The following is a 23,983-nucleotide window of genomic DNA, read 5'->3' as shown; positions in this document are numbered from 1 at the left end:
GCATAAATCTAGTGTTAAAAAACCGTAAACTAAATCTAAAGTGTGATATTGTTCGTGGGGGGAGCTAATTTATTCTCTCGATCAGTTGGGAGCCGCTGACCATCTCCGGAAAAAACATGTGTCAGCGCCAACACTAGCCCCCGGTAGAACTTGGGAGCTTGCCCTGTCCGAGCGCCTCCCCGTGTGGCCGCGCCTTCTCCCGGTCGGCGACGCCTCCCTGCTTCCCCTCTAGCTCCGCGTCCCTCAGCCGACTCTCCAGCGACGGCCACCTCCCTCCGACGACGACGCCCGGCCACCCCGTCCTCCCTCAGGACCAGATCCACGGTCAACGCGGCTTCCTTGCGCGTTCCCACGGCCCCCGGCAGATCTACGCGGGCGGCGGCCCTCTCTGTCGGTGGCTGCCCCCCCGCTACCCGACGGCCCTCCTTAGCCATGGTGAGCTCCTTGTCCTCTCTTTCTTACCATGGCCGCTGAATTTGGGCAGCAACTGGGTTGGTTACTACGCCAAAGTGGGAGTAAAATCCCCCTTTGAACGCTAGGTTTTGCTGTAGGATGAAGAACTTGGTAGATTTGAGATTGTGACTCCGCTTTTGAACGCTTGCTTTCATATTATCACAATGCTTATGGGTTATGGCAAGCCATCATATGGAAAATGTAAGGTGCATTTTCCACGTTTCCAGCTTTAGCGATCTTGTGTAAGGTGCATTTTCTATGTTTCCAGCTCTTGTTATTTCGGTTTGGCACAAACATTTACAGAATAAGATTAGATGTTACATATACTAGTGTATAAGACTATGCCCCTGTGTCCAATGGCGGAGGACGATATTTTATTTTTGAGGTGGGGCGGACTCTAAAACAAAAAAAATCGATGCAGATTCAAAGTAGTCTCCATACACACTAACAGTGCCTACACTAATCCCTAAATTGTTTTGTGGAACATGCGATTCACAACATTAAAATGCCACCAATCACTACACTGCAGACTGCAAGCTATTTTGAAATGCTACTAAAATTCAGAAAAATATAACTCTGCCCCTTTGCTTCTGCTAGCCGCTTCCCCTTTGGTTCGTGGCGTGAGTTGCTTTCTGGGGCTGGCTTTTTTTTTTTGAGGGGCTGGCTGCCTGGCTCAATCGGTTCGTGGCGCACTGGCCTGGTGCGGCACTGGTGGTTGGGCAGTGGGGCTGACCAGTGTGCGTCGCTGGGTGCTGGCTAAGGCCCAAGTAGCTGGCTGCATGGCCCAATTAGACAAAATGACTAGTGCTTTGATGTTTTCTAGTGCTCTTTTCCATCGAACGTTAGCTAGCCAGCCACAACAAACCATGTATCACTCGGTCTAGGCTGAGTAATGCGTTTCCTAAGGAGAATGTTGTAGTAGCCGACCGGCTAGGGTTTGATCGTTCATGCCATGTTTGTTCGTTCAGGAGATTGGAGGCTGCGCTAGAGTGACGAGGGTGTGAGTTGGCATTGGGTTGGGAGAGAAGAGGTCCACTGGGTTTTATAACCAAGCAAACCTCTTTTGTTCAGTTTGAGTTAAGTTGGATATGTAAGTATTGGTTCCCACAGAATTGAAGACCACAAAGAAGATCTGCACTTGTAATTTGCTTCAAAACCATTAAATGGTAATACCACAATAGACACTCAAAAGATGATTGACGAATCAAATAATTAATAGCTTAATGATTTGAATGAAAGCAATGGTTCACACAGAATTCAAGACACCCCCAAAGTTGTAGTATCAATGTAGGAGCTATGGTTTTTAATTTGTTTACAAACCTGTTTACATTCATTAGATGTTAATACCGTAATAGATACTTGAAAGAAGATAAATATATTATATCAGATTAGGAGGTTAACAGCAGAAAGCAGAAGTCCTCACACCTTTGCAAAGCGCTTTGGTTTTAAGGGGAGGTAATGACCCTCGCATGTGCTCTCCAGCCGGGATTCCTCGGTAAGGATCGTTCTCTGGGTCACATGGCAGGGCACTGTATTCTATTCGGTTCAGTATGAGTAATGTGTTTCGGAAGGAGAACACTGTAGTAGCCGACCGACTAGGGATAGTTCATGCCATGTTTGTTTGTTCAGGAGTTCGGAGGCTGCGCTTGATTGATGAGGGTTTGAGTTCGCATTGGGTTAGGAGAGTGGGGGGGGGGGGGTACATTGTTTTTTTTAGCCGAGCAAACCTCTTTTGTTTGAATTAAGTTGGATATGTAATTATTGGTTCACAGAGAATGAAGGCTACAAGGAAGATCTGCACTTCTAATTTGCTTCCAAATTTGTATATGCTCATTAAATGGTAACACAGTAGACACTAATACCGTTAAATGGTATTGACACAATAGACACTCCAAAGAAGGTTGGCGAATTAAATAATTAATACCTTCATATTTCGAAGAAAAGCAATGTTCACACATAATCCAGGAACCCCCACCCCGGTTGAGTCAATGTAGGAGCTTCTAATCTTTTACTTCGTTTACGAACCTGCACATTGTCATTATATGGTAGCACTTGTAATTTGCTTCCAAATCAGTATATGCTCATTAAATATTAATACCACAATAGAAACTAGAATGCAGGAGCTTCTAATCTTTTAATTTGTTTACAAACATGCATATATTCATCAATGTTCAAAAAAATCGGTAAGCGTAAGCGAATTGCAATGCCACAACTCAGAGCATTGAGCGCTTAAGCGTAGCGTAACCGCAATTAACTGTTTTTTTTTATAAATTCGTTAGAATCTAGCTCCTTCTGAATAATATGCACATGAAAAATAGGAAACATAGCATAGGTAATTGAAATAGTATCTAAAATAGAAGTTCACACAATAGCTCAAACACATGTCCAACAGTAGCAAGCATCATCTCCGACTGCATACTAGACAAATTCCTCTTGAGTGCCTATGCTATTCCTAAGTAAACAACCAACAACTAATGTTTTTAAGGGGGTAGGGCGAGGCAAGGCGCTGGGGGGGGGGGGGGAGGGCGGTGTCCTCACCGCCTAAGCGCTATGGTATAAGTCAAGGCGACGCCTTAGAGGGTTCTAAGCAGCAGAATTGAGTAGAATTTAGTAGCGGGAGGAGGTAAAACCAATGCTGTCCTGAAGAGAAGCCGAGGAGGATCTGCCGGAGAGGAGGGGAGAAGCTGCAGGAGAGGAGGGGGAGTAGGATCTGTTAGAGATGACGGGGAGTATCCGCTTGAGAGGAGGGGGACAAGCTGCGGGAGAGGAGGTGGGAGCGGATTGGATCTGCAGCTCCAGCCGCCACCAAAGGTCCAGGTGGGGGAAAACTGGTTCGATCTCTCCGATTCCCCTGTTCGTAACTGTTGGCGCGCGAGAGCCTTTGGTCCCCTCCCTTCGTTCCCGCCCAAGACTTTATTTCCCGCCTGAAGCCCCTGCCCGAGGCATCCAGATATGCCTAAGGCAGGCAGATTGGAGCCTAGGCGGACGACTTGGACGCCCTATGACCTAAGTCAGACACCTGAAGCATGTGTCTAAGGAAAGGCCGATGACTTGTGACCTGGGAGCGTCTGACGCCTAAGCATCGCCTAGGCGATGCCTTAGGGACACCTTAAAACAATGCCAACAATTGTTGCTGGAATTAACCGATGACTAAATGTCTAAATGGGAGGAGCAATTGAGTAAGAGAGAACAAGAGAGAGCAGAGGAGGAAGAGGAGCACTTCTACACAAGAGAAGAGGGAGAGGAGGAGGGGAGGAGGAATTGAAGAACAAAAGAGGAGGAGAGGAGAGGAAGGAATCGGTCGGTCCTCACCTGAACTGATTGGTGTAGACGTCGAGGAGGACCAGGGAGCCTTGCGACTCGGAGTTGCCGCTGGCTGCCGAGGAGGAAAGCAGCTGCCAGTGGAATCAGACAGGGGCAACTGCGGCCGCAACAACCTCTCCTTTCCTGGCTTCCGTTCGTTCTAACCCTAGCCGAACTTGCCAATTTTGGCCTAGCCCTTTATACCCCTCCTTTTCCCTCCCGCCTGACTGACCCCAATGCTTTTCCCCTAGCATAATAGCGTGCAACACACTCGGCTTGCGGTTAGTGCTAAATTGGCCGCTAAAGCACGCTTAATTTAGCTCAATGCTAAATTCTGTGCTTATGGTAGAGGCGAGGCGTTAGGCCATTACTTAGTGCTTAAGCACGATTAAGCGCCTACTTAGTGCTTAAGCACGATTAAGCGCCGCCTAATAACGCTTTCTTGAGCATTGACAGTCATTAAATGGTAATACTGTAATCGATACTAGAAAGAAGATAGGCAAATTCTATGAGCTTGGGAGGTTTAAAACTTTTATTTTTTGTAGACATCCATTGGCTAAATGGTAATACCACAATAAAAATGGAAACAATATTGGCAATTTAATTGTAGTTTAATATTTCAAATAAAAGCAATTCCAGTAAGGAGAAGTCCTCACACCTTTGCAAAGCACTTTGGTTTTAAGGGGAGGTAACGATCCTCTCACGTGCTCTGTAGCCAGGATCCTTCGATAAGGATCGTTCTTTGGGTGGCAGGGCAGGACACTGTATTCTACTTGGTTTAGGTTGAGTAATGTGTTTTCAAAGGAGAACGCTATAGTAGCTGTCTGACTAGGGTTTGATAGAGGCCATGTTTGTTCGTTCAGGAGTTTGGAGGCCGCGCTTGATCGACGAGGGTTTGAGTTCGCATTGGGTCGGAAGAGGGGAGGTACAATGGGTTTTATAGCCGAGCAAACCTCTTTTGTTTGAATTGAGTTAAGTTGGATATTTAATTATTGGTTCACAGAGAATGAAGACTACAAAGAAGATTTGCACTTCTAATTTGCTTCCAAACCTGTATACACTCATGAAATGGTAACACAATAGACACTAATAGCGTTAAATGGTATTAACACAATAGACACCCCAAAGAAGGTTGGCGAATTAAATAATTAATACCTTGAGATTTCGAATAAAAGCAATGGTTCACACATAATTCAGGAACTCCCACCCTGGTTGTAGTATAAATGTAGGAGCTTCTAATCTTTTAGTTTGTTTACAAACCTGCATATTGTCATTAAATGTAGCACCTGTAATTTGCTTGCAAATCAGTATATGCTAAATAAATGTTACTACCACAATAGTAAGTAGAATGTAGGAGCTTCTAATCTTTGAATTTGTTTATGAACATGTATATATTCATCAGTGTTCAAAAAGTCGGTAAGGGTAAGCGAATTGGAATCCACAACTCAGAGCATTGAGCGCTTAAGCGTAGTTTAACCGCAATTAAGTGTTTTTTTATAAATTCCTTAGAATCTAGCTCCTTCTGAATAATATGCACAGGAAAATAGGAAACATAGTTTAGGTAATTGAAATAGTATCTAAAATAGAAGTTCACACCATAGCAAAAACACATGATGTTCAGACAGTAGGAGGAACATTACTAGCATCATCTCCTGACTCCATACTAGACAAAATCCTCTTGAGTGCCTTTCCTATTTCTAAATAAACAACCAACAACCAATGCTTTTATGCCGGTAAGGCGAGGTAAGTCGCTGGGGGGGGGGGCGCTCACCGCTTAAGCGGCAAGTTGATGCCTTGAGGGTTCTAAGTAGTAGAATAGAGTAGAATTTGGTAGTGGGAGGAGGTAAAACCAATGCTTTCCTGGAGAGGAGCTGAGGAGGATCTTCCGAAGAGGAGGTTTTGCTGGAGAGGAGGGGGAGAATCCGCCTGAGGGGGAGAAGCTGCGTGAGAGGAGGTGGGGGCGGATTGGATCTGCAGCTCCAGCCTTCACCAAAGGTGGTTTTTGAGTCAAACGAGTCAAATTGACCCGACTTGTCATATTTTTTTCTATTTGCTTGCCCAATCCCCCTGGGGACCTAGATCGCCGAGTCCCCTCCCCCCTTCCAACCCAACTTCTCCCGTGACCCTCTCCAGGCCAGGGCCGCCGCCCCACAATCCTGCCGGCTGGCGCCGCTGCAGGCCGGTCTGCTCCTCCCTTGGTTGCCGCCAGCTGTTGCATGTGTGTTCCTCCCCTGGTAACTCATGTCGACTAGTCGACCATTAGTCTTGACTAGCCCCCCCACCCCCCAAGTAGGGATCGTTCTTTGGGTGGTGTGTTTTCGAAGGAGAACACTGTAGTAGCCGGCTGGCTAGGGTTTGTTTTTTAGGTTTTTGGATGCTGCGATGGACTGATGAGGGCGAGAGTTGGCATTGTGTTGGGAGAGGTTAGGTCCAATGGAATTTTATAGTCGGGCAAACCTCTTTTGTTTGGATCGAGTTAAGCTTGATATATGTAAGTATTGGTTTACCCAGAATTGAAGATTACAACGATGATCCACACTTGTAATTTACTTCCATACCTGTATACGCTCATTAAATGGTAATAACACAATAGACACTAGAAAATAGGTTGGCGAATGAAAAAAATTAATAGCTTAACATTTTGAATAAAAGCAATGGTTCACACAAAATTGAAGACCCCCCTCCCTCGCTCAGTTGTAGTATCAATGTAGGAGCTTCTAATCCTTCGATTTGTTAAAAAACTTGTATACATTCATTAAGTGGTAATACCACAATGGATAGTAAGAAGAAGAATGACAAATTGATTGTTTAATCTTTTGATGAATAGAGCAATTGTTCACATAGAATTCAAGCCCCTCCTTCCCAACCCCTGTTCTCCTTCCAAAACAGGAACCACTCTTAGACTAAACCTCATGCACATTTGGCCGCGGGGATTACTACTGGTTTTAGATCAAATCCTTCTGTATCTATTTTGGCGTTTTGTTATAGAGAGGTTGTGAAAGTTCCTCCACTCCTTGAGGTATAATTGGATGGATCGATCAGAGATTTTGCTTAATCTTGACATGGATTAAGCGCATAGAGAGAAAGTGAATCCACTTGCCAGTATAACTCGTATGCTCAGATTACTTGTGAGGGCCGATCTTTGTTTAGCCTCAGCACTGTTTTTGAGTCGAACGACCAGTCGTGACTACTCGACGAGTCGCAACTGGCAGGTCGACTCAACATGTCGACTTGACTAGTTGGCTGAGTTGAGCGGCTCAATCGACTTGTCGTGGGGTTTTGAGTCAAACGAGTCAAATTGGCCCCACCTGTCATATTTTTTTTCTATTTGCCCAATCCCCCCAGGAGACCTAGATCGCCCAGTCCCCTCCCCCTTCCAACCAAACTTCTCCTGTGACCCTCTCTTGGCCAGTGCCGCCGCCCCACAATCCTGCCGGTTGGCGCCGCTGCAAGCTGGTCTGCTCCTCCCCTGGTTGCCGCCGACTGGTGCATGTGTGCTTCTCCCCTGGTAACTCATGTCGACTAGTCGACCATGAGTCTTGACTAGCCCCCCACCCCCAAGTAAGGATCGTACATTGGGTGGTGTGTTTCCGAAGGAGAACACTGCGGTAGCTGGCTGGCTAGGGTTCGTTTTTTCAGGAGTTTGGATGCTGCGATGGAGTGATGACGGCGAGAGTTGGCATTGTGTTGGGAGAGGTTAGGTCCAATGGAATTTTATAGTCGAGCAAACCTCCTCTTTTGTTTGGATCGAGTTAAGCTGGATATGTAAGTATTGGTTTACACAGAATTGAAGATTACAAAGATGATCCACACTTGTAATTTGCTTCCAAACCTGTATACGCTCATTAAATGGTAATAACACAATAGACACTAGAAAGAAGGTTGGCGAATGAAAAAAAAATTAATAGCTTAACATTTTGAATAAAAGCAATGGTTCACACAAAATTGAAGACCCCCCCCCCCTCGCCTAGTTGTAGTATCAATGTAGGAGCTTCTAATCCTTTGAATTGTTAAAAAACTTGTATACATTCATTAAGTGGTAATGCCACAATGGATAGTAAGAAGAAGACGGGCAAATTGATTGCTTAACCTTTTAATGAATAGAGCAATTGTTCACATAGAATTCAAGCCCTTCCTTCCCAACCCCTGTTCTCCTTCCAAAACCGGAACCACTCTTAGACTAAACCTCACGCACATTTGGCCGCGGGGATTACTACTGGTTTCAGATCAAATCCTTCTGTATCTATTTTGGGGTTTTGTTATAGAGAGGCTGTGAGAGTACCTCCACTCATTGAGGTATAATTGGGTGGATCGATCGGAGATTTTGCTTAATCTTGACATGGATTAAGCGCACAGAGAAAGTGAATCCACTTGCCAGTATAACTCGTATGCTCAGATTACTTGTGAGGGCCGATCTTTGTTTAGCCTTAGCACTGTTTTTGAGTCGAACGACTAGTCACGACTAGTCGACGAGTCGCAACTGGCAGGTCGACTCAACATGTCGACTTGACTAGTTGGCTGAGTTGAGCGACTCAATCGACTAGTCGTGGTTTTTGAGTCGAACGAGTCAAATTGGCCCCACCTGTCATATTTTTTTTCTATTTGCTTGCCCAATCCCCCCTGGAGACCTAGATCGCCCAGTCTCCTCCCCCCTTCCAACCAAACTTCTCCTGTGACCCTCTCTTGGCCGGTGCCGCCGCCCCACAATCCTGCCGGCTGGCGCCGCTGAAAGCTGGTCTGCTCCTCCCTTGGTTGCCGCCGGCTGCTGCACGTGTGCTCCTCCCCTGGTAACTCATGTCGACCAGTCGACCATGAGTCTTGACTAGCCCCCCCACCCCCCAAGTAAGGATCGTTCTTTGGGTGGTGTGGTTTTGAAGGAGAACACTGTAGTAGCCGGTTGGCTAGGGTTCGTTTTTTCAAGAGTTTGGAGGCTGCGATGGAGTGATGAGGGCTAGAGTTGCCATTGTGTTGGGAGAGGTTAGGTCCAATGGAATTTTATAGTCGAGCAAACCTCTTTTGTTTGGATCGAGTTAAGCTGGATATGTAAGTATTGGTTTACACATAATTGAAGATTACAACGATGATCCACACTTGTAATTTGCTTCCAAACCTGTATACGCTCATTAAATGGTAATAACACAATAGACACTAGAAAGAAGGTTGGCGAATGAAAAAAAAATTAATAGCTTAAATTTTGAATAAATACAATGGTTCACACAAAATTGAAGACCACCCCCCCCCCCCCCCCCCCCCCCGCGCCCCTTGCCCTGTTGTAGTGTCAATGTAGGAGCTTCTAATCCTTTGATTTGTTAAAAAACTTGTATACATTCATTAAGTGGTAATACCACGATGGATAGTAAGAAGAAGACCGGCAAATTGATTGCTTAATCTTTTAATGAATAGAGGAATTGTTCACATAGAATTCAAGCCCCTCCTTCCCAACCCCTGTTCTCCTTCCAAAACAGGAACCACTCTTAGACCCCCCCCCCCCCCCCCCCCCCGCCCCAAAGTTGTAGTATCATTGTAGGAGCTTCTAATGCTTTGATTTTTTTACAAACCTGTATACGTTCATTAAGTGTTAATACCACAATGGAAGACTGGGAAATTGATTGCTGAATACCACAACCTGTATACGTTCATTAAGTGACTCAATCGACTAGTCATGGTTTTTGAGTCGAACGAGTCAAATTGGCCCCACCTGTCATATTGTTTTCTTATTAGCTTGCCCAATCCCCCCTGGAAACCTAGATCGCCCAGTCCACTCCCCCGCCCAAACCTCTCCTGCAACCCTCTCTCTTGGCCGGCGCCGCCGCAAGCTGGTCTGCTCCTCCCCTGGTTGCTGCTGCTGCTGGTCTGCTCCTCCCCTAGTTGCTGCGGCTGCCGGTCTGCTCCTCCCCTGGTTGCCGCCGGCTGCTGCAGGCCTGCTCCTCCCCTACCCCAGAACGACTTGTCGACTCATCGACTTGAAAACCTTGAGCCTCAAGCACTGCTCTTTCTCCAGGATTAATTCTTAGAAGTTGCCGTGTTCAGTTGGAAGTTATGATCTTGCAAATGATCCAGGATATTTTCTGCTTTTTATGTGTGTGTGATTTGGGTTTGAATCGGGGCCCTTAAGGTTTGTTTTTGGAGTTTGCGTTCAAATTATTGACGGGCAGACTGGTATCCTTTTCCTTTTTTGTTTTGGGAAATCATTTGGGTTACATTTTAGTGTTGCTTTAAGCTTAAAGATGATATGCAAGTGCCACTTTCTCGGTTAGAAACAGCCGCATTGCATGAGAATTTCGTATGTACATTGACTTAGGGTTATTCTCTGGAGTCGATGCTTTTGGTTCGAACTTATGATCTTACAATTGATCAAGGATATTTTTTTTGGCTTAGAGTTATTATCTTCCAAGGGTGCAGTCAAAATTATGTTCATTTTTGTTATTTCAGTTCGAATCTTGGTCCTCCGGGTTGTTTGTGATTTTGGGTTTCAAGGTAACTATGGAGGTGCTATTTTAGTGACATGTTAGTGTTGCTTTTAGCTTAGAGATATTGTGCAAGTTCCACTTCTTTGGTTTAAAAGAAAGAAACACTATTACATGGAAATCTTATATGAGCATTACACATTTGTGATAAAGAGACCGGTATACTTCTCTTTTTGTTTTGTGAAATTATTTGGGTTATAGTTAGTGTTGCTTTAAGCTTATAGATGATGTTTAAGTGCTATTTTCTCAGTCAGAAGCAGTATTACTTGAGAATTTTGTATGCATGTTGAGTTAGGATCATTGCTCTAGGTTTGGTTCATACTTATGGTCTTGCAACTGATTAAGGCATTTTTGGGCATAGAGTTTTTTTCTTCCAAGTGTGTGGTCAAAATTATGTTCATTTTTGTGATTTGAGTTTGGATATGGGCTTCTGGTTGTTTCTGGAGTCCGGAGTCAAGGTAGTAACCATGGAGGTGGCTGATCCTTTATTTCTGTGAAATTATTTTAATGGCATGTTAGTTTTGCTTTAATCTTAGAGATACTGTACAAGTGCTAATCCTTTGGTTAGTGACTTGGAAATATCATATGAGCAGTACACATAATTGTGGTAATTTCATCTCTTTTCTGCATGGTCTTCTTCGCATGGAATAGTTGTGTCTGATGCATTTGTGTGTGGCTGAAGGAGCTTACCGAGTGTATCTTTATCAGTTAGGATCAGTGATCGCAGCGAAAGCCAAAACAAGCCTGTTCTAATTTTAGAATCCAGTTCAAACAGTAGGTGCTAAATGCTCCTGTACTAATGTAATTCGAGTGCTAATTCCTTTTTTTTTATCATGTTTCTGTTTGTAAAATGTTCTATTTTTTCTTTGCTCATGCGGAGTTTCAATGGAAAAAGAATATTCCTGTGTTCTAAGTTCTAAGCCAAGTCACATTCACTTGATCTTGTATCCATAGGTTATTGCCGATTTTATTTCAATACAGATGACTGATCTGTTCCTTCTGTTTCATATGATAAACAACAATTAATGGTGAGTCTGAACATGGTCACTCTTCCGGTACCAAGTGTTATTTCGACGGATATTTTGCTAGTGGACAAGTTGTGTTTGTATCCTTGATAAATGATAATACATAGATAAAATGATAACTCCCTTTGGTTTTGTTTCATATACTTTTGTCATTCTACATTCAGATGAATAAAAGCATCTTATATGATTGGTCAATGTGTCTGCAGGTAGAATCTGTGTCCTGCTACTGCAGGGTAGATGGAGGCCTTAAAACTGTTGTCAATGCTAGAAAGTTCGTCCCTGGTGCTAGACTGTGCATGCAACCTGATGTCAAACCGAACAAGCGCAAGTCAAGGAGCTCACGCAAGGAGAGGTGCCGAACTCAGGCGCCACTTCTGCCTGGACTTCCTGATGACCTGGCTATTTCATGTCTGATACGGGTTCCTCGAGTGGAGCACCCTAATCTTCGTTTAGTCTGTAAAAGATGGAGCCGACTTTTATCTGGTAATTATTATTACTCACTGCGGAAGAAATTTGGCATGGCAGAAGAATGGGTTTATGTCTTCAAAAGGGATCGTGATCAGAAAATATCTTGGCATGCCTTTGACCCGGTGCACCAGCTCTGGAAGTCACTTCCTCCAGTACCGCCAGAGTATTCGGAAGCCGTGGGATTTGGTTGCGCTGTTCTCAGTGGCTGCTATTTGTACTTATTTGGTGGCAAAGACTCAGTGCGAGGTTCTATGAGGCGTGTTGTATTTTACAATACTCGGACAAACAAATGGCACCGGGCCCCAGATATGCTACGGAAGCGGCATTTCTTTGGTTCTTGTGTAATAACCAACTGCCTCTATGTTGCTGGTGGGGAGTGTGAAGGGATACAGAGAACTCTAAGGTCTGCAGAGGTTTACAATCCGAACAGGAATAGATGGTCTTGCATTACTGAAATGAGCATAGGAATGGTGCCTTTCATTGGAGTTGTATATGATGGCAAGTGGTTCCTAAAAGGATTTGATTCTCACCGGCAGATTGTGAGCGAGGTCTATCTGCCAACATCCAACATGTGGTCAACCACTGGTAATGAACTGGTTGCAGGCTTACGGAATCCAAGCATTTCATTTAACGGTCGTCTTTATTCAGTGGATTGTCGGGATGCCTGCAAGCTAAGAGTTTATGATGGGGACAAGGGATTGTGGACAAGGTTCATGGACAGTCGACGCCATCTGGGCAGCTCACGGTCTTTTGAAGCTGTGGCTTTGGTCTCACTGGATGGAAAGATCTGTGTTATCCGTAATAACATGGGCATCACCCTTGTTGATGTCTGTGACCCAACAACAGTTATTGAGATTGACAGTGCCCGCATGTGGGAGAGTTTTGCCCGGAAGGGCCAGCACAGGTCTTTCATGGCAAACTTGTGGGCAACAATTGCAGGGCGTCATTTAAAGACCCACATTATCCATTGCCAAGTGCTCCAAGTTTGAATGTGTCTGTCTGTCAAGTGGATACATGTTCAAATGTATTTAATTGTTGTCAGAAAGATAATCAGATTTTGAAAGAAAGCCCTTGATTAGAAGCTGAAATATGGATGCCAGGACGACAGTACCCCAGGGGGGGGGGGGGGGAAGGCATCATGTTACCGCAAAATTCTCTGAGGTGTCAACCAAGTTGCTTGATGTTTATCAAAGAGGGGGCCAGAGCAATGGTTGTCATCGTGAGACGAACAAGAACCTTCCGTAGCACCAACGGTGTATCCGGAAGCACCCGTGATCTTTCTGAGCTGACACTTTAGGATTTTGGTTAGCCGATGCTGCTGGCGATAGGCAGCAGAAATTGCACTTCACCCTCATGTCCATGGATGTGGTTTTATTCCTATTTGGCATATGTATTGTAGCAGCAGACTATATAGACTTGAAATGTAAGAAATGGAATAACAGTGTTTGGTTTGTGCCAAAACCAATGCTACCCCAAATTTGGCTAGCCAACGTTGGCAACAAGTTTGGCTTGATGATTTGGGCACAAACCAAATCACACCCTAATTCTATGTTTATGCTTTGGAATTCCTTCTTGGCTGGGAACTTTTGGCATCTGCAAGTGGATGCAATGTGGCTATATATTCTGAATGGAAAAGATTGTCATAGATATTTCATGTATGAGTTGCAATCTTTGCAGTGATCAGCTGATGCAATTACTAATATCATGTATCCAAGGAATCTATGTTTGTTTTATTATTTACAAAAAATAGAATTGAAAGGGTGGAATAAAAGAAATTTTGGTTATGGAATGACCTGGGACAGTGGTGCAGTGCATGGTATCCCTCCACTGATGAAGAGATGAGCCAGTAGAGTAATTCTCATTAGATGGATACAAATGGAAACATATGAGAATTTTTTTTTTGCGGATGGAAACATATGAGATTTGAGCTCACTGAAGTAATTTTCATTAGAAGAATCAAAATGGAAACATATGAGATTTGAGCTCAGTAAAATAATTTTCATTAGAAGAATATAAATGGAAGCATATGAGAGATTGAGCCTGGTAAAATAATTTTCATTGGAAGAATCAAAATGGAAACATATGAGATTTGAGCTCAGTAAAATAATTTTCATCAGAAGAATATAAATGGAAGCATATGAGAGATTGAGCCTGGTAAAATAATTTTCATTGGAAGAATCAAAATGGAAACATATGAGATTTGAGCTCAGTAAAATAATTTTCATCAGAAGAATATAAATGGAAGCATATGAGAGATTGAGCCTGGTAAAATAATTTTCATTGGAAGAATCAAAATGGAAACATATGAGATTTGAGCTCAGTAAAATAATTTTCATCAGAAGAATATAAATGGAAGCATATGAGAGATTGAGCCTGGTAAAATAATTTTCATTGGAAGAATAAAAATGGAAACATATGAGATTTGAGCTCAGTAAAATAATTTTCATTAGAAGAATACAAATGGAAGCATATGAGAGATTGAGCCCAGTAAAATATTTTTCATTAAATGAATGAAAAATAAAAAACATACGTGACTGAGCCACCGAATTTTCCATTAATAAATTAAAAAAAAACAAAAAAGATGGTGGTCTGTTATGGAAGGACTCCGAACCAGAACGGGCCCATGGTGCAGCGGCCTGTTAACCTTCCACCGTTGGAAGCGGACAGTGAGCGCTGCTCTGTGAAACCAGCCTAACGCGGTGCCTGTCACTTCAGGGACAGAGAGGCCGAAGCTTTCGCAACAGCCCCCCAGCCCACTACCAACTTGGACCGGGCAGGCCAGCATGTTACAACACGAGCCCAGGTCCAGAGTCCGCACCAAACATCCAGCACCACCTTAACGCCCCCTTTTTAGGCGTTTCTCTTGATGGCTAAATGAAGTTATATTGAAGGCACTCAACTTTACAAAAAAAAAGTACCGATGACTCAGTCAATTTATGGTTATGCTTATCGGTTGCTTGACGATCATTAGACAGGACGAAAGAGATGATGAAGACAACTGCGATGACGAACTGCTGATAGTATTTTTATGTCGATGATCCGCGCATATCCGACCTTCCATTTGCACGCTAGTCAAGACCATGGGCTGCTAAGCCCCTGCACCAGTGGTCAAGGGGATGCCATACCAGGGGCTGCTAATAATGTGATCAAGAGAAATACAATATGATTCTCAAAAATGAAAAAGAGGAATATATTACTGTATATAGGAAGAAACCTGACACTGCCAAATCTACTTCGTCCTTCGGATGGAGACATCTCTGTACTCTTTAAACATGAAAGAGTTTGGATGCTTGCTTGGCCCATGTGGCTGACAACTTGACACAGTTTTAAAACTAACCCATATTACCTACCCACACAAATTTCCTGCTAAAGAACTCTGATTTTCATGCACCCTGTAAAGTCCCAAAAAATAAACTTTGCGCGGCGTATATAGGGAATCTTACATCACATGAGAGCTACTAGTGCTGAAGAATTATTGGTGTCTGCTAGTCTGATAGGCCAGTTTGGTCACCTTTTTAGCGAGACGGCGCCGACGAAGCTCAGTTAAAGGTGGTCTTACCACCTAATACGTTCATGATTCACGACTGGCAGGCAAGCAGAGGCGGCTATGGTAGCTCCTGGTGTCCTGGATGACCAACTTTTGCCATGCACGCATGACTTGATCAGAGATCTACCAAGATCTGTATACGACTTCAGGGCATGAAGTCTGTTCTTGAATTCACATTGTTTTGCTGACCAGCTACAGTGATTTTGTTTTTACTGAATGAAAGGTGAATTTACCCTGTGGAAGATATGGACTCTACAAACGCTATGACTTTCAAGCAACAAAATCAGCACAGTATCTTCACCCTTAAGCGAATCATTGACGACCTCATGCTTTGGACGCACCGGATGAAGAAAGAGCACAAACAGTCCGCCTCCTCGTGTAATTCACCTTTGTAATCAGGCAAACGCTGGGTTACAAATTTGAGAAATATATTCAGGTGGAGAGCTAGCTCCCCCCGGGTGATTTTTCAAAAAAAGAGAGAGGTGAAATTAACAATGCTTGTAACTCTGTTGGGACACAAGGTATCCTTCTGTTCTATTGTTTGAACTAGTTTTTTACCGGTGGCTCTGCTTAACTGATTGACGAGTTACCGCTAGCTTGCAATGCACATGCTGGTATGAAACTGCCAGTATATAGCTAACGAAATTAACATACATAGTAACAAGCACATGCTCAAATTTCTGTTAAAGACATATCATTTCTTGTTTTCTCAGAACTTAGGATTAACTTTCTTTTACTTTTTTGATTACTTCTTGAGCTCTGAGCGAGCTTATTCTGGACCGGGGGTAATCCTCCTTAATAAAGGGGCTGCATGCATCTTTCTGATGCAGAGGCCAGGGGTATCCTCTTTTTCTAAAAAAAAAACTAGCACCTCATTTCACTTTCACCTCTTTTCTATTGTCACAAGTCCTCAAAGGCATCATACCTATTTACTATTTGTTTCACCACATTGTTTTGTCGTGTTGTGACCCATGTGTTTGGCGTTTGTGGTTGTAGTTTGTTGGGACCGTTTGTCGGCCGGCCTCGAGGATTCATGCTTTAGTAGTGATAAGCACGTGGTCAAGTTTGTAACGGTTTTCATGCAATTGTTGTAGCTTGGCAATTCTCTTCTACTTAATTAATCGATGTGACAAATCTTTTGCCTTCAATTCAAGTAAACGTGAAAGTATCTTAAGATTTCATTCTACATAGGGTCTTAATATAAATGTGAAAGTGTGCAATGTTTGCACACTTTCACATTTAATGCCAACCGTCCGTGTACCATCATTTTAATATACCTTGATGTACAAGTTATTTTTACCAGCGATCCTAATTTCTATGGAGAGGTTGAAGTTAGATTTTCCTTAATTAACCAAGAGGTGTATTGTTTTTTTACCCGGTTTCCCTCCTTATCTGGACAATCTCTCTTCTTCTTGATGCAATTGTTCAATATACGAGCATTAGAGATCGCTTTTAGTTTTCAAATGATATTTTAATAAATCTCTATAAAAATAAAATAAAGAAAGAAAGACCAAAGCCCCTCACAGAACTTCTGAAAGAGGCGAGAACCCAAAGTCTCGTCCGAGTTGGCTGCCCAACATCCATGCAACTATTCATTTGGCCTCGAGTAGATATACAACTAGCAGGTGTATTATTATATTTATATTTTCTTGAAAAATATCATACGGTAAACTATAGTTCAGAATGTAGCAAAAATGTGTTTCTCATGAAACATGTCCATACTTTGATAGTGATATTTTCATTAAGTGCATTGGGTTGTTACAATAAAGATGGACATACAAAAGATTGATGAATATTTTACTGTTCCCTCTCAATCTTGCTCCACTCTCGCTCCTCCATTTTTTTTGAATCTTACCAATTTGAGGTTATTTTGACCAAGAGCTAACCTCCTATTTGAACCTAGTGAACTCTTTATCCACCCATCTCTTCGTTGGATGTATTATGCCTTTTTCATCTTAGACTAGATGTCTATGTCGTTTCACAATTGCAAGGCAACTTTGACCAGTTTAGCTTATTGAAGAAATGTCATTAAATTCTTTCTCACTAACTTTGATGAGGGTTTGTTCTCTCCAAACCTATATTTGTAGTAGAAGTACAACCATGTTGCATACTTGACATTTTCTGGTCTCTCTCTCATCATAGCTTCTTTTCTAGTTGCACTCGTATTGTTTACGCTATTTCACACATTCGCCTATGGTGATGAAAGATTCAAATCCATATGATCTCTTTAGGTTCATATGTATTATATTCTAGGGGTTTCTCAAAAAGGAATTATGAAGGTATAGTAAAAAGTTCAAAACATTCTAAAAGCATTCATGTTGCTTGCTCAACCATAATCAACTTGTTTTGATCATGCAATTGTTGTTTCCTAGGGCTTATGCTTGTAGCACCGAAGCAACTTATTACACACTTGACATTATTTATCGACTCTAATATTTACAGCTGCAGTCACGACAAGGGTTTGCTTCCTTCATATGTTACGCCACTTGTACACATATCACACTAGAAAAGTCCACATATTGTGCCTACATGTCATGCATGTTTTGCACCTAGTCCTGGTGCACGTATACTTGTCTTGCTAGGTCTATGTTATCTTGCACTTGATTCGCAATCCAAACCCTGGAAGCAACTGACAAAGTTCTTCTACATGTAGCAATCCAAACCCTAGAAGCCACTGATAATGGTCTTCCATATGAACCATCATTGTCTCTCGCCGTAGTTATACAAACTTCGCCAGTGACTGTCCATCCAAACATACTTCTATGTAAACCCGGGCATGGGCAGCCCGGCCCGACGACCCGGCCCGACGACCCAGCCCGAGCCCGGCCCGAAAAACCCGGGCCGGGCCGGGCCGGGCTTGACACTCGGGCCGGGCTCGGGCTTTGTTTTGCAACCTGAAAGGTAGTTCGGGCCGGGCTCGAGCTTCTCTTTTTCTCTTTTTCGGGCCAGGCTTTCGGGCTTCGGGCCGGGCTTGCACGTACACGTACTACAAAACACCGTTCGGGCCGGGCTTTCGGGCTTCGGGCTTGAGTTCGGGCCGGGCTCGGGCTTGAAATCAGGGAGTATTTCGGGCTTCGGGCCGGGCTCGGGCTTGAGAAATGAAGGTCGGACTTTTACAAGCCCGGCCCGAAACCCGGCCCGGCCCGACGTTTGCCCAGGTTTACTTCTATGGGTCTTTATTCCACCGAAGCTAATGTCTTTTTCATACAATTGAATCCATGCATAACTGAACCACACATGTTAATACATCGAAAGCATGCTATGCTAGCGATATTCGTATTGTGTCACTTTTATATCTTATGATATGTAATAGAAATGAAATTGTTTATTTTTTCCACGCTCAGATAGAATTTCATGTATAAGCAAAAGGCAGTTTGCCATACGTAAATCTTATTCTTAGCTTACTAAGCTTGTTATTAATTCATTAATGACATAAGCGATGATGTTACTGCATGCAATACGGGTTTTTTTTAGATAGGGTTCAATAGTTGTCCATAGAAGTATGCCATATCAGATATAGTGGTGGGCCTAGAATTTTAGGTGCCACAATTTACATACATTGTATAGACAAGCAAACTGCCATATGTAAATCTTATTCTAAAATTTAGCTATTTATGGAAACGCATTAAAATTGCTAAGCTTGTTGTTAATTCATCGATGACATAAGAGATGATGTCACTGCATGCAATAAATGATACTTTTTTGGATTGAGTACCATAATTGTCCATTAGAAGGATGCCATAGATATAGTGCGGGCCTAGAATTTTAGCACCAAGGTTACCTCAATTTACATATTTGGTGTATAGACAACATAACTATAATACACATGCTCAATTTTGTGAAAAAAAATACAATATAAATAGTACCATTTGATTTAAACATAACCACAATCTCTAGTGTTAACTATATATTATAGACCATTTTGCATTTTAATAGGGAGTGTCACGGCACCCATGGCACCACCACTAGATCCGTCCATGACACGACTAAAAAATGATGTGGCACCGAGATATAAATTTTGCTTCCATCACACGATACACCGCTTGCACACATATAATACATTGGATGTATATGTATATTGTGCTTACACAACACCAAGCGTGTTTTGCACCTGGTCCTGTTGCATACCTACATGTCTTGTTTGGTTAAGCGTCATCTCGCACTTGACTACCAACCCATAACCCGGAGGCCATCGCCGAAGTTCTTCCACAACCAAGCACCGTTGTAGTAGCTACGAACTTCGCCATGGCCACCATCCAAGCATGCTTATATGGGCCTTTGCGATCTACTCGTACCAATGCCTTTTCACACACAATTGGATCCATGCATGTTGATTCACCTAACTAATTCGTACATGTCAATACATCAACGACACACTATGCCGACGATAGTCGTCTCGTGTCACTTTGTTCATCGTATGATACGTAACGGAAATCAGGCTATTCATTTTGCTCCACACTCGGATCGAATTCCATCCATAAACCAAATAGCAAAGTGCCATGCAGTAGTATGTTTTCGTATTCTAGCGGTTTAGCTATTCATGGAAACCCATGAAAAAACAATTTTGCCGAGCTTGCTATTAATTTGCCAATGACACAAGCGGTGACATCACCACATGCAGTGCATGATTCTTTCTTAGGATTGGGTTCAATAGCTGTCCAAGCAGTGTATTGTTCGTTCTTGGCCAAAACATATACTCCGTCCGTTTTTACTTACTCCCCATATTAGAGTTGACTAAAGTCAAACTTTGTAAAGTTTGACCAAATTTACAGAAAAGAATACAAATATTTAGCATAACAAATCTATATGACGTGGAAGTACATTCAACGACGAATCTAATGGTATTGATTCGTTGTTGTATATGTTAATATTTTTGTCTGTAAACTTTGTCAAAGTTTGTAAAGCTTAACTTTGACCAAAACTAATAGGCGGAGTAAATAAAAACGGAGGGAGTAGTACTGTATTTATGATTATTATGAATGATGATGATATACAATAGGTACTAGTAGATATACAACAAATCTTTTGCATTGATGAATGGCAGCCGGTCCCAAAGGCACGCAAGCTTTGCTTGTGTCCGACTGGCGCCATGGATCAGGAAGCAAGCAAGCGCGGGAGAGAGTCCAAGACTCCAAGAACAGCCCCAAACAACCCTTGAAAAAAAAAGAAGAGAAGAAGAACCCCAAACAAAGACATAATTAATACTGTAAGTGTAGAGAAAGAAAGGAATTAACACTGCTTGACCATCCATGCAGCCGGGGTAAAAAAGGCCGAAACGCCGGCCCGGAGTCTGAACGGCCCGTTTCCAGTAAGAAAAAAAAGGAAGGCGGAGGAAAAACCTAAAGAAATCGCATCGTCTTTGTCCTGTGGCGGCACTGACGACCGCGCGCGGGCGGCGTCGACCGCGCCGTCGCCCTCCTTCCCCACCCCAGGTCGGGGCCCCCCTTCCCCCCACTCGCTCGCCTCGCCAGCTACGTCCTATAAATACCACCGCCTGCCTGCTCATCGGACCAAGCCATCATTCGCCTCGCCGGCCGCCTCCACCTCTCGCTCCCGGCCGACGTCGGAGGCGCCCGGTACGTGCCCGCGGCCGCTCTTGTTCCCCCCTCTTGCGCGCGCGGCGCCTCCTCAGGCCCCGCCATGGCTCGTTCGTTCCTTCGACGAATGCTTTGGTTCTGTCTTTGATTCGTCCTCTCTCTCCGGGAAGTTTTTTCTTAGAAAGATGCGAGTTCGCTGCTGGGATTCAGGGACGGGTTGGGTTGAGGCCGACTGTTTACGGTCCATTCGTTCATTGTGTGTGTCGCGCTGCTGCGAACCACTTTCCTTCCTTATTGTCATAATATCGGTTACAGCTATGCGAACTAGTACTACTTCTTGCCTTGTTATTCCAGCAACATTTTAATTACTCCCCAAATTCACGCCCTCGAACCCCGCCGAAACTTCCGTGCCACACGAATCCCTCCCTTCCAAAGCTAGCTCTTCCGCTGAAGCGCCTTTAAATAACGCCTGCTCTCGTCTGGTCTGGTCTGGTCTGTGGGCGACTAGCAGCTGCAGTAGTAGATGACACAGCTTCGGCTTTGGTTTTCGCAGGGGTGATTCAGAATCTTGGTTCGTAGCAGAGGTTCCGAACCGAGCCATGGCTGATGGCAAGTGCGGCGCGGAGGAGGAGGTGGAGGTCGCCGAGCCGCTGGGGCGGTGGCCCGTGCTGTCCTACGGCGTCGGCCACATGCTCAACGACATCACCTCCGCCTGCTGGTTCACCTACCTCCTCCTCTTCCTCCAAGAGATCGGCCTCGCCCCAAGGTACTACTGCTGCAGTAACCAATGCAGCCATTTTCATCAGCATAAATATCTTCTGACCCTGACCTGATCGTTCATGCCTTGCAGGGACGCAGCGATCGTGATGCTCTCAGGCCAGGTCGCGGATGGGCTGATGACCATCGTCGCCGGGGAGATGGTACAGAAATCAATCCAACTCGATCGAAACTTCGTGTTCTTGCCGCTCGACAGTGAGAACCATGATTCCATGAACAATGGCGCCTGAACAACGTGTGCTGTTTGATCACCTCCCGCAGATCGACCGGTTCGGGCGCTTCAAGCTGTGGCACATCGGGGGCTCGGTCCTCGTCGGCATCTCCTTCTCCTCGGTCTTCGGCGGGTGCCTCCTCTGCACCATCCTGGGCACCGACTCCTACCTCGTCAGGACCATCGGCTACAGCTTCTTCGCCGCCGTCTTTAACATCGGCTGGGCGGCCACGCAGGTCTCCCACATGTGAGCAAACGTCCTTGCTTTGCCTCCAAACTTTGACTGACGAACATTTTACAATCTGACAAGTGTTTTGAACATTACTGATATTTGGTTGTGTTCCCAATCCTTCTGCCTTTCAGGTCGATGGTGAACTGCATGACATCCAACCCCACGAGCCGGGTGGCCATGGCGAGCTGCAGAAACGCTTCCACCATGGTGAGTCCTTCCTACGACCATGCACGCACGGCCATCTTTCTTGACTTGTCTGCTTTCTCTTTGCTTCACGCCACTGCCTCATCTCGTGCCAACATGCTTGCCTGTTCTATGATCTCTATTATGTATATACCTGTCACAACGTGACCCTGAAACAAAAATATGCTGACAGTGAGTGAGTGTGACAAATTACAGGTGGCTAATCTTGGTCTATATGGCATCGCGTTGGCAGTCTTTGGAATAGTGAAGGCAAAGACATGTGCGGACATTGTTGTTCAGGTAACCTTCTCCAAATCAGCTTTGAGTTCTAACATAACAGTAGCTTGTGAGCAAACGATTCACCGTGATTTTATCTTCGCCCGCAGTACAAGTGGATCGCGTACGTGTCCATCTTCGTGGGGTGCTGCTTCCTCGTGCTGTTCCACGCTGGAACGGAAGAGCCCACGTATGCTGACTTGCTGAGACTGAAAAAATAGCAGTTCAGAATGTGCACATAAACAGTGTTTTCTGAAAGAAAATTTTCTTATGGTGTTGCTTGCAGCTTGAAGTGCGAGCCTAACTGCAAGAAACGGGCTCGGATCGCGTGGAGCTACTGGTTCAACAAGACCCTCTACTACCAAGTCGCCCTCCTCTACATGCTTGCCAGATTGATCACCAACGTCTCTCAGGTTAACTTACACCCTGCTCTCTAATCGCCCTAGGCTAGATGTTCTTGGTGAAGATCATTTCTGGTGGAATTTGATTTCTGAAGATTTGCTTCGGCATCATGGTGTGATGAACTTGGATTATGAACACTATTGTTCTGTGGTTTGCAGTCGCTCATCGCGTTCTACGTCACCAGAGATCTGAAGATGAACGAATACTCCAAAGCCACCGTAAGTTCTTCAGTTCATCACCACCAATTTGAGTACCGTGATCTTCTTGGTTCAAGCGTTTGATCTTTGACGACGGGTTTCTGCAGATTCCGGCCATCATATTCTGCTGCAGCTTCTTGGTCTCCGTGGTGCTCCAGGAGATGAGGTGGAACAGCCGGCGGCTCAAGTCGCTGCTGACGATCGGGGCGACGCTGTGGGTGATCTCCGGCGCGGCGGTGTTCCTCCTCCCGAGCCAGATGCACAACCTCATGTACCCGCTGGCCGTGGTCATCGGCGCCGCCAACGCGCTGGTCATGGTGACCACCATCGGGCTGGAGAGCGCGCTGGTCGGCGAGGACCTCAACGGCTGCGCCTTCGTCTACGGCTCCCTCAGCTTCCTCGACAAGATGTCCTGCGGCCTCGCGCTCTTCGTGCTCGAGTCCTACGACGTCGCCTCCAGCTGCGGCGAGGAACGGGGGCTCAACACCGTCAGCAGGTACGGCACCGGGCTCATCCCGGCCTGCTTCGCCATCCTCGCCATCGTCGTCGCCTCCACCCTCAGGCTGCAGGACGACGACGTTGCCCGCGCCGACCGGAGGGCCAGGGCTTCCGCCGCCGCCGGCGCGCTGGAAGCTCCGCTCCTCGTCTGAATCAGTTCCCGCCCTCTGTTCGTATGTGGGAAAGAATTTGGGAAATGCTGATCCTTTTTCAATTAGATTTGAAAAAGGAAGGTAAGATAAGATGTGCTATCATCGTCGACATGCCGGTGGTAATCGTGTAATGCAGCTCTTTTCAATTAGATTTGGGAAGATGCTCGTCAGTTGTTTATCACATACCATCAGACAGTCCCAGCTCCAATTTTGAGTGAAGTTTCAGGCGCATAATAAAATTCAGGAGTATTTAAC

The 23,983-nt window shown here is 44.6% G+C and overlaps 2 protein-coding genes across 3 annotated transcripts; both read left to right on the top strand.

Moving 5' to 3' along the window:
- The first annotated feature begins 83 nt into the window (after positions 1-83).
- On the top strand, positions 84-13,372 carry LOC123084800 (F-box/kelch-repeat protein At1g55270). Its single transcript, XM_044506312.1, has 2 exons — positions 84-435; positions 11,455-13,372. Exons 1-2 carry the CDS (start codon positions 433-435, stop codon positions 12,703-12,705), a joined length of 1,254 nt encoding a protein of 417 aa, XP_044362247.1. The 5' UTR covers positions 84-432; the 3' UTR covers positions 12,706-13,372.
- Positions 13,373-20,651: 7,279 nt separating this feature from the next.
- On the top strand, positions 20,652-23,983 carry LOC123081582 (major facilitator superfamily domain-containing protein 12). 2 transcript variants are annotated; one of them, XM_044504139.1, is made up of 10 exons: positions 20,652-20,839; positions 21,354-21,566; positions 21,651-21,720; positions 21,839-22,035; positions 22,152-22,227; positions 22,420-22,503; positions 22,590-22,669; positions 22,766-22,892; positions 23,040-23,099; positions 23,186-23,983. In XM_044504139.1, exons 2-10 carry the CDS (start codon positions 21,400-21,402, stop codon positions 23,726-23,728), a joined length of 1,404 nt encoding a protein of 467 aa, XP_044360074.1. In that variant the 5' UTR covers positions 20,652-20,839; positions 21,354-21,399; the 3' UTR covers positions 23,729-23,983. The 2 variants fall into 2 exon arrangements, with proteins under 2 accessions (XP_044360074.1, XP_044360073.1); XM_044504138.1 differs by lacking the exon at positions 20,652-20,839 and having other exon boundaries at positions 21,156-21,566.

Source organism: Triticum aestivum, chromosome 4A (genome assembly GCF_018294505.1).
Source record: "Triticum aestivum cultivar Chinese Spring chromosome 4A, IWGSC CS RefSeq v2.1, whole genome shotgun sequence".
NCBI classification, from domain to species: Eukaryota; Viridiplantae; Streptophyta; class Magnoliopsida; order Poales; family Poaceae; genus Triticum; species Triticum aestivum.
The sequence above is the reverse complement of the archived record's forward strand: the minus strand, read 5'-3'. Positions and strand labels throughout refer to the sequence as shown.